Source organism: Trachinotus anak, unplaced genomic scaffold (genome assembly GCF_046630095.1).
Source record: "Trachinotus anak isolate AG129_WGS33_773 ecotype Australia unplaced genomic scaffold, CSIRO_AGI_Tana_v1 ptg000005l, whole genome shotgun sequence".
Taxonomy (NCBI): Eukaryota; Metazoa; Chordata; class Actinopteri; order Carangiformes; family Carangidae; genus Trachinotus; species Trachinotus anak.
This window is the reverse complement of record NW_027273856.1, coordinates 15,257,028-15,269,474: the sequence shown is the minus strand read 5'-3', so window position 1 is coordinate 15,269,474 and position 12,447 is coordinate 15,257,028. Positions and strand designations below refer to the sequence as shown.

The 12,447-nt window shown below is 39.4% G+C and overlaps 1 protein-coding gene across 1 annotated transcript in view; it reads left to right on the top strand.

The window, feature by feature from the left end:
* The window catches only part of ube2j1 (ubiquitin-conjugating enzyme E2, J1), a 47,062-nt gene that overhangs the window by 17,303 nt on the left and 17,312 nt on the right, over positions 1-12,447 (top strand). Inside the window, exons 2-4 of the mRNA XM_071478502.1 lie at positions 1,282-1,355; positions 3,089-3,220; positions 3,785-3,869. Of these exons, the coding sequence (XP_071334603.1) occupies positions 1,282-1,355; positions 3,089-3,220; positions 3,785-3,869 (291 nt within the window). The remainder of the gene's footprint in view (positions 1-1,281; positions 1,356-3,088; positions 3,221-3,784; positions 3,870-12,447) is intronic.

The following is a 12,447-nucleotide window of genomic DNA, read 5'->3' as shown; positions in this document are numbered from 1 at the left end:
GCGGCCGTCTGTATAGACCGGTGGGGTGTTAAAACCTCATGATTTAATAATGCAGTTTGCCAGTCAACACACCAAAGGCTTAGTGGGAGACTGTGTAGAAAAGCGTATAATGGAATAGTTGTGAAAGAAACAGCTGCACTAAAATGTGGTTTTGAACCCAGGTTTTTTTTGGGGGGGGGGGTTTGGCTTGCACATGTGAAGAAGTATTGTTGTCCCGGCCTTTTCCTCTCACTGTGTGAATGAGTGTGACAGTCACATTATCAGCAGACTTTGTGTGCTGCCAGAGTATGGAGCCCTGTCCCTTTGCGTACTCTTCTCATCTGTCCATCTGTGTTAACAGCTCTCTGCATCAGGGTATCAGGAATCTGGAAGCTGCTGCAGTTGGAAACGTATTCAGTGTTTCACACACTAGACGTGGTGGTGGACTGCTGCAAAATCTCAACTCTGGCAGGGCAATAAATAATTATATAACCATGCAGCCAATACATATAGTTTCTAAAATTCTAATAAAATATTCATACACAAGATGGAAATATAGCAAAGAATCCTGACTCGCTGTGGTGTTGCCAGTTTTAGCAGCCTTAAATCATACATAAAGAGTACACTGCACTATAACAATGCACCTTTTTCATGTATATTTAGGCTTTTATTAAATATCTAAATATTGCTGCTGAATTAAACGGGAGGAAACCAATCTGGCAACGCTGCTCACTCATGTTGTAGCGTTATTAATTCAGCTATAGCAAGGTCTCACGCCTGTTAACGTTGCGCACAAACAATGAAAATGGATTGAAGCAAAGTCACAAACCAGATGGAGAGAAACAAAGCTGCATGGCAAGTGAGGAAAAATGAAGAGTCGGAGCATGAAGCAGCTGAAAATCAAAAGGCAGACGCCACAGAAGGGAATAGCAGGCAAACTCTAGGCGGTCGGAGTAAAAAAGAAAGCTACGAGCCATGCAAGATGAGCAGAGGAAATTTAAAGAAGTACAGATAATTGTTTACTTGTCCTCCACGGATCCAACTCTTTGTGTTTAATATGCAACCAATGTTTCTGGTTTCAGGCGAAATAGCTTGAAGCACAATTTCCCAATCACACACACACACACGGTAAAAGTGGCTCTCCTATGGACTGAGTTCTGCCAGTGTGGTTCCCATCTGAAAAAAAAAAACAGTGAAGAGCAGTGATGGAAGCAGTAATGGTCATAAAGAAGATGTGAACTGTTTTAGCCTGCGGGCACTAACCTGAGGTTTTCTGTGTCTGTGTTTCTTTTGAATAACCAGCGGTAAAGAGGCTGATGAAAGAAGCTGCTGAGCTGAGGGATCCCACAGAGCACTACCACGCCCAACCACTGGAAGTAAGACCACCACAGAACACAACAGTGCTGCAGTACCTCCTGGTATTTAGTTGGATTATTTTACTTGAGCATTTGAGGATCAACACAAGAAGAGTTATAATAAAAACACTGTACTGTAAAGTCAGGTGGGTCAAGATAGATGAGCAGTCAGAGCAGAGTTTGGTCATAACCAAGCCCTTGAGATATTCAAAGTTATTTAGAAGAGAAAACAAATAGGAACAGTGGAGTTATTACCCAAACTGTCAGCTGTAAGCACCATCATAGTTTTATTTTCATGTACTATACTTGTGACATGCACAGTTCTCTTTGTGCAGTGAAGGATTATCAGCAACATTCAGTTTTACCTTCAAATTAAGTGGTTTAATTAACGTGGTGAACCTGGTTGATCATTAACTGGGTGGTTCAATCACTGGCTCCTATTATTTACTTGTCAAAGGGTCCTTGAGAAAGATGCTAAACCCCAAACTGTGAAGAGTAAAATTATATATTCAACAAAAAGTGTAAAGTGGATGTAATGTAGCGTAAATCTGGAACCTGTGTCTTCATCTGACTGCTCATGTTTCTCTCAGTAAAATGTTAGAATATTTACTATAATGTATATATATGTGTGTGTGTGTGTGTGTGTGTGTGTGCGCGCGCACACACTGTATGTATGCAAATATATGTATATTCACTGGCCTCTATATTAGGTACACCTGTACAATTGAATGCAATCCTCGACTATGAATTCTGTTTTTATGAAGCTTCTAATTTTAATTATAACTATATTATACTATATATTACTTTATATATCTATAATATATATTTATTTAACTTTTTGTTTAACAGTACTGCATTGTATAGAAAAATCCCATCTCATTTTACATGCACGGGAGGGGGCAGGATAGAAACACCTCTGAATATAATACAGTCCATCACCCCACTAAGACTTCAATAAGAAACATAAAGTATAATTATCACATTTCTAACAGTGTCCCAAAAAGTTATAATTTTAATCTTCAGAAAAGTAGAATTCATGGCAGATTTTTGACATCACCATGGTGACGTGGTCTCAGACTTTTGGACCCCACTGTCTAAATATAATTGAAATAAGAAAATGAATATCAGTAGGAGTAACACAATGAATAATACTAGCTTTTAGCTTTTAGCTCTCAATAATTTTATGCCTCTGCGCTGATGACAGCCAAGGCTGGAGGCATTGTGTTTTTGGGTTGTCTGTATGTACATCCTATTCTCATGAACATGATATTTCAGTAATGCCCTATAGGGAACTTGATTAGGACTTAGGGATGAACTGATTAGGATTTGGTATTCAAAGGTCAAGGTCACAGTGTCCTCACTGTGGCTATAACTTACAAATTCATACACTAATTATTACAAAATCTTACTCAAATGTCTAAAAGGATTAAATTAAGTGATGACATTTAGTATCCAAAAGGTCAAAGGTCAAGTTCACTGTGATATTTTAATCTTCTGCAAAAACATCTTGGCTGGTTGGTGGAGGCATACAGCCGCGAGGCGGTAATTCTAGTTTTCCATTATTAAAGAGTATCTTAACACCCCCAGCAAGTCTTGTGGGTAAAATAACTGCTCAGTGTTATCACAGCGAACAGGGACCGTTCACAGTTCAAGTCAGTGTCAGTGTCGTCACTTCAGACAGAGATAAGAAGTCACAGTCTTCTCAGGCCTGTAGCATGTGCTCAGTGTGACGGTTCCCTCCCCCCTTTCTGTAGGATAACCTCTTTGAATGGCACTTCTCCGTACGCGGGCCCCCAGACTCAGATTTTGATGGTGGGGTTTACCACGGCAGGATCGTACTCCCCCCAGAGTACCCCATGAAGCCTCCCAGCATCATCCTCCTCACAGTAAGACATGGACAAAGTTCCACATTTCCCACTTGCATCCGATTATTCTCCTGCTGAAGCGACACAGGAAGACATGAGATCAGATGATCAAAGAGTGGAAAACGGACAGCATGTCATTTAACCCTCAGCCATTTCTAGTTGCATCACACGTAGAGACAGTTGTCAGAATAAAGCCCGGGTTGTCACCACACTGTCACAGGGAACTGCTCTGGGTTTGTGAGAATATGAGATTGTCTTATTATATTCAGACAGCTGTGTGACACCTGCACTAATGGCAGCCTGATAAAAGCCAGAGTACTCTTGAATTGTTTGATAGACACTTTTTCACTGTGTCCAGCTACTTCTTCTCTTTTTTTTTTTTTACATTTCTTTTTCTGTTTGCATTCGTTGTTGAAAACTTTAACTTTTGCAGAGAAGCAGCCTGCATTTTCTTGTTCTTTACTCTCAGCTCTTTCAAACTTCCATGTCAGTCTGCTTGTCATAACTTTTGAGAACTTATGTTTTATTCATTTCTCTCCAACCACATACTCATCTCCACCTTCTCTTTATTGCCTTTCCTCCTAGCCGAATGGGAGATTCGAAGTCGGGAAGAAGATTTGCCTAAGCATCTCTGGCCACCACCCAGAGACCTGGCAGCCCTCTTGGAGCAGTGAGTATCCTCAGTGACAGTCCTCAAGCTCCCCACAGTCCCTGAGTCGCTCTAGTTACTGTGGTTCTTTATACAGTTATAGGTCTGGTGCAAGTCTGGAGAGTCTTACTGGTAGAGCTGGAAAATTAGATCATTCACAGAAATTTCTAGCAAAAGTTTGGAAAACAGCACTGCTGCTCTTTGAGGATGTGCCCTCATGTGTCAGTACATGCACAGTTGTTTTACCTGTTGTGTTCTGAGGAGGAATCTTGAGTGACAGTGAAGTGACAGTGATGTTGCTGTCCATTATTCTCATAAATCACATTAACTTAGAGGAGCTATTTGTAAATTTTGCTCTCGCTACACAGCCAACGTTAGCATCAGCAGCTGTTTACTTACAAGTCTAGAAGAAATGTTGTTGATTTCAGCATCAGGTTTCTTTCTTTTACTCAACAACAGCTGTCTCCAAAGTGAAAAGAAACACCAACGTTAACTCTTGTTTCTATCACGTCTTTTCTTCCACTTAAGTAAGCATGCTATCCAGCTAGCTCTGGCCCATTCCTGCCTGTCACTTTCTGATAGCAACACACAGTACCTCTAATGTGCCCTGAGATGTAGCACTGCTCAGAGGGCGTATTATTACCTCCTTCCTAATTAAGACAATGATGGCTAATGCAACAATCACCAGCACCTGCTCCCAGTGAGAAGCCATGTTAGGGGGCCAGAGAAAACTTACATATAGCCCCTTTAATTCTCTGATGAGGCCAGATAGATCAGATAATAACAGGTCTCAAATAATAGCTGGGGGTGTGGCCAGCACAAACAAATAATGATAAGTTGATAATAAAAGTGGGGTAAAAGTTGAGATGAGAATTGATAATATTTTCTTAATACCAATTTTATTATCAATTCTGCTTATTACACTACAGACCACGCTCCATCTGACGGCCTAAGAGTCAATAGATCTGCACAGAACAGTGTGAGGCATAAACAAACAAAATTTATTGAATAGAATATTTTCTGTACAATCTTAAGGTGACTGAATATTAACATTAACATAAATAAGAAATTGTAGAAAATATAAAGTGTAGAAAATAATGACATATAATACTGAGCCTTGGCTCTGCTGCCTGGTAATTAGTGTGGTCCAAACTATGTTATACAATAAGCTTTAGCTGTACAAACATAAGCCTGTAGGTTATGGCTGCAGCTTTATCTTTGATTTTATCGGCTGCATCAGTCCCATTCAGTGGTAACAGGCTCCCCCATATTTCTTTTTATATATTTTCAAATATATACTATTTATTCTATGGCTTGACTGAATATATGATGTTTATTATTTAGTAAGAGATCTGCATCCCTACTGCCCAGTATGCTCAGTAGCTAATCAACCTTTTTCAAATTTAATATTCAATCAATCAATGTCAATCAATCTTGCATTAGTCTAGAGTAGTAACTAAGCCTTAACAGAGAGACTAGATAATCATAGTCTTGTTTTTAAATAAGGTGAGTCATATATTGTCTGGACTGGTCCACACAGAGGCAGCTGCTGGAAATGAAGAGGGTTTCATTTCATCATGTGCATATAAGCGCATGTTCACGCGCAACATGGTTATCCCCCGAGCTGTGATTAATAAATACGCTGCACGATCATGTTTATCAAACAAATTAAATAGTTGAATTTCACTCTCACTTTCATTACTTTCATCACAGAGTCACAGAACAGCCGTGGAAGTGGCTGAAAGGCAAACAACACACAGACAGAACAAGAAACGCACTGTCCAGCTCAGTTAGTGAGACAGACAGAGACACTGTTGTCTGCTGACATCAGACTTGGAGAGGAGGGAGCAAGTTTACCCGATTGATGTTCCCACACGCTCTGTCTGTTTCTGTGACCAGCGAGATAGTTCCACTTCATCCTCTCATCAGAGTTGTAAACTTTGACATAAGGGGGATTTGGAGCTCTACAAAACTTGCATAGTGACCATACAGGGCCAGCCAGCTCGGAAGAACACATTTTATAAGCTCACATATGATTCTGATGGTTCTGACCATTTAAAACTGGTTCTCGACTGGAACTGGTTCTCAATCCCCATCCATTCCCATCAGTGTAAAAGACACTGAGGAGGGGAGCTATTATTTGTACTTGAATAACTCATCACATTACATTTACTCATTTGACAGATGCTTTTATCCAAAGACTCTGTGAGGGACGTCACTAAAGCTTCAGTGCAGGAGGAGACTTTGGTGTAAGTACTAAGATAACATCTATTCAATAAGTGTAAAGAGATCAGGTAAAGAAGTGCCGTGAAAGTGCATAGTAAGTGTTAGTGGTGTGAGGAGAGGAAGTGATCTTAGAAGAGATGAGTCTTCAGGAGATTGTTGAAGATTGAGAGAGAGCCTCCGCTCTGATAGACTTCAGCAGCTCCAGGAACCACAGACCAGAACAGTCTGGACTGAAACTGACTTGTGTGCAGGGATGGTGATGCCAGGCAGCGTTCCTCAGAGGAAGTCTGTGGGCGAGAAGGAGCATAAGCCTGTATGATTGAGTTCAAGTAGATGGTGCAGACCCAGCAGTCACCCTGAAGGCAGCTTTAGTGAATTCAATTCAGGCAGCCAGTGGAGGTCAATGAGCAAGACTGACATGGTAAATACAGCATGATGTACATTTCCACAGCACTCATTCCATCACTGCACCAGAGTCACACTCACCACCCTCCAGGGTTATTGTTGTTAACTAAAATTAACGAAATAACCTTAGAAACTTTTATCTAACAGTTTTTTTTTAGCTGAGCAGTATCTCACAGCTGATACAGTAGATGTGTTCAAAACATTCACTGTGTTACTGATGTCAAGTTGTTGTTGTGTCCAGTTGAATTTTTCTCGTTAATGACACAAACACACTGACTAACACACATTATTTATCGTTGTCTTTTGTGGAGGGTTGCTCTTCTTTCCTCAGTGAATACATTTTTAAAATGGTGTGATGTTTTTGTTGAGTTTTTAATCACAAAATACTTTTTCTGACCTTCTTGAATCTCGCCCCTCACAAATCCCACCAACTAATGAAAACTAAAGTAAAACATTTTCAGAAAATTAAAGCTAAACGAAACCTACTTTAAAAACCAATTAAAACTAAAGTGAAATTGAAAACAAAAAGTGAAAACGAATTAAAGTAAAAACTAATGAAAAAACCCAGAACTATTATAACCTTGCCAATTTGCTGATGCGTTTCTCTTTTTATTACAAATGGATTGTCTTATCTTTCTTTTTCTTTGAATACTGTTAAGCTGCTATCCGTGAAACTAAACACTTCCTGCTAATATTTCATGTAAAGGAACAGAGGAAACTCTGCCCTCTGAGGTGCTAGGAGACTTATATTTTGAATGTCTGTCTATGTGTTGAGTTGAGTAAGACATGACGTCGTATTGAGAGAAAACAGCAGAAACATCAAATTAAAACAGGAGCTTATCAGAAAGCAGGTAGATATGAAATATGAAATTACATATTTATAAAACTGGGGAAATTAGAAATGAATCCTGTTTTAAAGTGAATACCTGTCTGCAGTCGAGGTAAACAAAGTCTTTATTTGACAAATTGACAGATATCACACCTTCAATGGGAGAATTAAAGGTGCCGTAGTGTTTGGTAGGACTCGAGGCGTTCCCAGCCTTTTCCAACTCATAGCCCATTTGAAAACCTTAAATGTTGGCGGCTCATCTCCGAGCCCATGACAATACACGGGTGTGTTCCTAAATAATGTGTTCTTTTTGGTGGCTGTGGCTCAGGAGGTAGAGTGGGTTGCTCCACTTATCAGAAGGTCGGTGGTTCGATCCCTGGCTCCTCCAGTCCACATATTGAAGTGTCCTTGGGCAAGGCACTGAACCTCAAACAGCCTCTGATGGCTGTTCCAGCAGTGTATGAGTGTGTGAATGGTGGAAGCTGCATGTGTAGATGTAAGTGCTGTATGACTGTGTGTGTGAATGGATGAATGCGGCTCACATTGTAAAGCACTTTGAGTGGTCGATAAGACTAGATAAGTGCTATATAAGCAGTCCATTTACCATTTTTATTCTAATGATGAGGATGATCATTCAGGATTGAACTGAAAGCAAAGAAATTTCACTTTTCTTTTTTGTTTGATCACTTATCAATTCACCATCTGTCTCTTGACTCTTTCCTTTTAATTCCTCCTGTTGCTAACCAGCTATGCATTTTGATACTTCACTTTTTGCCATGGATGTGATCTTTTAGCAAGCAGTCAGACTGAGACCCGTGACCCTAAAAAAAGGATAAACGTTGTGGCTAATGAATCAATTAATTAACTAATTAACATTTAAAAACATTATTTATACATGTGCATATTTATTCTTTTGTATAATTACACTTTTTCACCAACATTGTACTGTTTTGCAAATGATTTGTTGGCCCACTTTCCCACCATTAGATCACAGCCTACAGGTTGGGAACTGCTGGTATATTGTACAACATGGACCCACTAAACAATACACACCTGTGGATTTCCATGCGATTTTTGTTTTTTTTGGTATTTTAGGCTCCAGATTTTTTTGTGGTATTAACATTAAATCATTAGTGCTGGTCACAGAAAATGATTGAATATCCATTGTATATGGTTGAACATGGTGAGGCTGTTTGTTTGCAGAAGGGCATGTTTTTTTTTTTTTTGTTTTGTTTTTTTTAACCTACAGAGTCAAAGTTGATGATCTGTTTCCACCAAGAACTCATTTAAGTTCTCTTCTGGCGATCCGTCCTTTTGCTGAGTTCTGCTTTCATGTTCCTTCTCAGCATGAGACTTTAATCAGTGGGAACTCAGTGGGACATGGTGCATCTTCCTCAAAGCACGTTCCCTCTCATAACCAAAAGAAAAAAAAGGTTTGAATCAATAGCACAATTAAATCAAAGATGAAGGTTGATCTGAACCTCTTTTTACCAACATGCTGCACGTCACATGGCTGCCCATGCCTTGGAGATTTGACTCTCCCCGCTGTGTTCTCAAAATGTTGTGTACAAGTTGTGTCTCATCCTGCTTGGAATGACCGCAGGAGGCCCGGCTCTATAATTACACTTGGTTCTGAGCGTTACAGGCAGGCCAGCTGTAGTGCTGCCCTGGTTATGCTCATTACTGTTGGCTGCTGCTTTAGTTCGTATGATACGCCCACATAGTTAATTAAGTGTGGCTAAGTAATTCAGACATTCCCTCTGATGTGACTTTGGAGGAGATTTATAAATTCACATTTTACATATTCCTATTTATTTAGATACATATATGAATATATACTTATTTATGAATATGTTTAGACATTTTTCCTCAAGCTGTTTTGCTGGTTTGTTTGTACTTGAAATTGTTTGTGTCTGAAAATGAGACCGCCACTATTTAAATGTTCAGTCTACATTTTTGAAGTTGCATTCACATAGATTGGTAAATAGAAGAAGTAGCAGGTACAGTGCAGTCGGAAAGTATTCAGACCCCTCATCAGTCTACATTCAGTAAGTAAAAGCAGAATTTTAGAATTTTTTTGCAAATGTATTAAAAAGGAAAAATCACATTGACGCTTTTCTATGACACCTCAAATTTAGCTCATTTTCCTCCCTTTTCTCTTGATCATCTTTGAGATGTTTCTACACCTTGATTGGAGTCCATAAGAAAAGATATGTCTGCAGAAATGATTTGTAGCCTTCTTGACACAGTCCTGACTCTGAGCTCCCTGCACCTCTGGCGACTGTGGCTCAAGAAGTAGAACAGCTCGTCCAGTAATCAGAGGGTCGGTGGTTTGATGCCGGTGTATGAGTGTATGTGATAGAGATGTGCTGTGTTTGTAGCAAATGCTGTATGAATGTGTGTGTGGATGGGTGAATGTGACTTGTAGTGTAAAGATCTTTTAGTGGTCGTTAAGACTAGGAAAGTGCTGTATAGATTCAGTCCATTTACCACTGTCAGCTGTGAGACCTTATATACACACAGGTGTGTGCCTTTTCCGCATAATGTCCAGTCAGCTACATTTACCACAGGTGGACTCTAATCACGGTGTAGAAACAAAATCAAGACAAAAGGGAGGAACCTGAGCTAGATTTGAAGTGTCATGGCAAAGTATCTGATTACTTATGTCAATGTGATGTTTAAATTTTTCCTTTTTAATAGTTTTGCAAAGATTTCTAAAATTCTGGCGGCGTCAATGTGAGATTTCTGTTTTTCTTTTTTGGTAGAAGTTTAAAAACTTCTAAAATTCTCTTTTCACCTTGTCATCGTGAGCTTTGTCAGTGCAGAGTGATGAGGAAAACATTGAAGGGGTCTGAACATCTTCCCACATCCACCACCAATTCATCTTTTTTATAACCTAAGAAAACTCAAAAGTCTGAAAGCTGGCACTGAGGAGACTTATCTCAACAGACACTGCTGTTATTAAAGTAAAATGTGCTGCTGCTTCAACTAACTTTCCACTCTTACTTTGATTTTTCTGGTTACTTAATTGAAATTACAGTCTAGTCCAATTTATGTAATGAGTTTTCATCTCAAAGCGCTCTGCAACTACATAATTTGACAAGGTATGTAGAACACTGTGATGTACTGTCAGTGCCATCAGCTCAGTCAGTCTAAACACTCAGGTGTTTTCAGCAGCAGATACAGGTTAGTGTTGAAGATGCTACGGTATTCTATTGTGAAGGAATTGTCCAAATTTGCCATGAAATACATTAATTATGATGAAAAATTAATTATTTAAATGGTCCATAATTCATAATTCAGTTCATGCCCACTTTGGCATTGTAATGGGTTGAGGGTCCCTGTGTGATCTGAGGTGATTCCAGTATGTAAGTTACACACCATTATGAGGAGATAACAAGATGTAATTATTCAAACGCTGCTAAAAATGAGTGTGATTACATGGACATTAGAATCCTGATTATGATCCGGTTTTGGAGTTTGGGCATGTAAACACCAGATCCTGCCTTGAGAGCTGCCAGTTGAAATCAGTGTGCAGTGACATGTATAAATAAGCACAAAAACAAAAAGAAGCTGAAAACCAGGGGAAAGGCTCTTTAACATAAAAATGTTCAAATCAGCAGCACAAAAATTAAAAAAAGGGAAAGTTGTTGGTAAAACGGTCACACAAATTTAATGATAATTCCCTGAGTGCAGTTTTTTGCTGCTGCCAGGTGTGAAGAATAAGGTCAACTGCCAGTGCTTTTACTGTGTTGCCATGTAGCTGACGCCATAACCGAGGTCTGAATGACTGAACCTGTTGCAGGCAGAAACAGGAAAATATTGACTACAGAGCAATTCAAACAAATGTTGCATTTCCTTTTATGTACTTCATACTTACTGATACTGATGTCCCTCACTTGTAAGAGGCTTTGGATAAAAGTCTCTGCCAAATGAGTAAATGCACATGTGTGTACAAGATCAATAAAACTGATCAACCAAAAAATGTGTGTTAAATCACCATACCAGTCCTTTTGCATGTTTAACCCTAACTATCAAAATGAAAAGTTCAGGTGATTCAGTCATCTTTAAAATCCAGTGCTTTGCCTTACAAAACAAACTCACAACATTCATGATCATTGCTTGTGAAACAGCCTTTTCAATTTGGGCTCATTTCCATCGCAGAGATTAGCAGGACAGATGTCCCGTCTATAGGTACTTCTGATAGGCCAGGCTGTACTCTGTGAAGATAAAAACATTCCTGAAAACAAACCATGAAGTGTGTTTTGTCCCTGCTTGTGACAAACAATATGGTTGCTGCACATTAGCTCATTTTCACTGTTTGACAACTGGCACAGGCTATGGCTCATTGCAAACCAACATCCAGAATACGTCATCAACACACTATAGGCAGTGATCATTTTAATGTAGTCAGGAAAGCTAGAAGTTTGTGTCAGTAACATGTGAGAAGAAACAGTTTTTATCTGTGTATCAAACATTTCAGGTTCTTCCTGTTTCAGTAAAGTCAAACAGTTGAATGTTCTTGTGAGCTCTACTGAGAGAAACTGCATTTACTCTCATCGTAATTTCATGTCGATTGCAGTATAACAAAATTATGACAATACAGTATTTTTATTCCAATAAATAAAATGCTCTATATTTATTATAATGGAGGAATTCTATAGATGATTACAACAGGTACTTATAGCTTCATTTGAAATGGAGTATATAAAGAGTCAGTTAATTACATCAGGGCTCCAGCATCATCCACATCCTTGAACCCAGAGTAGGTGCAGTAGCTCCTCTCACCCCTCCCAAGACGATGTGGTAGACCACCAGTCTGTACTGGCTGGAACAGATTATCAACACCCAAAGGTTTATTATGGTGAAAGTGAAATAACTTGCTCATTAGACAGGGTAGCATCAGGGCCTTCAGCTACTGGCCACTTCCTCCAGTTCATTTTTGGGGCCCTAAAAAACATGTCTAACACGCCAGGGTTCAAGTGAGCTCTGAAATTAGGGTGACTTGTTGTCACCAACAGTGGTTCTACAACGTCCCACTCATTACAGCACAAACATTCTGCTGTGAACACATAGTCTGCTGCCATCTGTTCTGTTCAGAATCCAGCGTTCAGGTTGATCCCGTGATGTAGCGGCAGC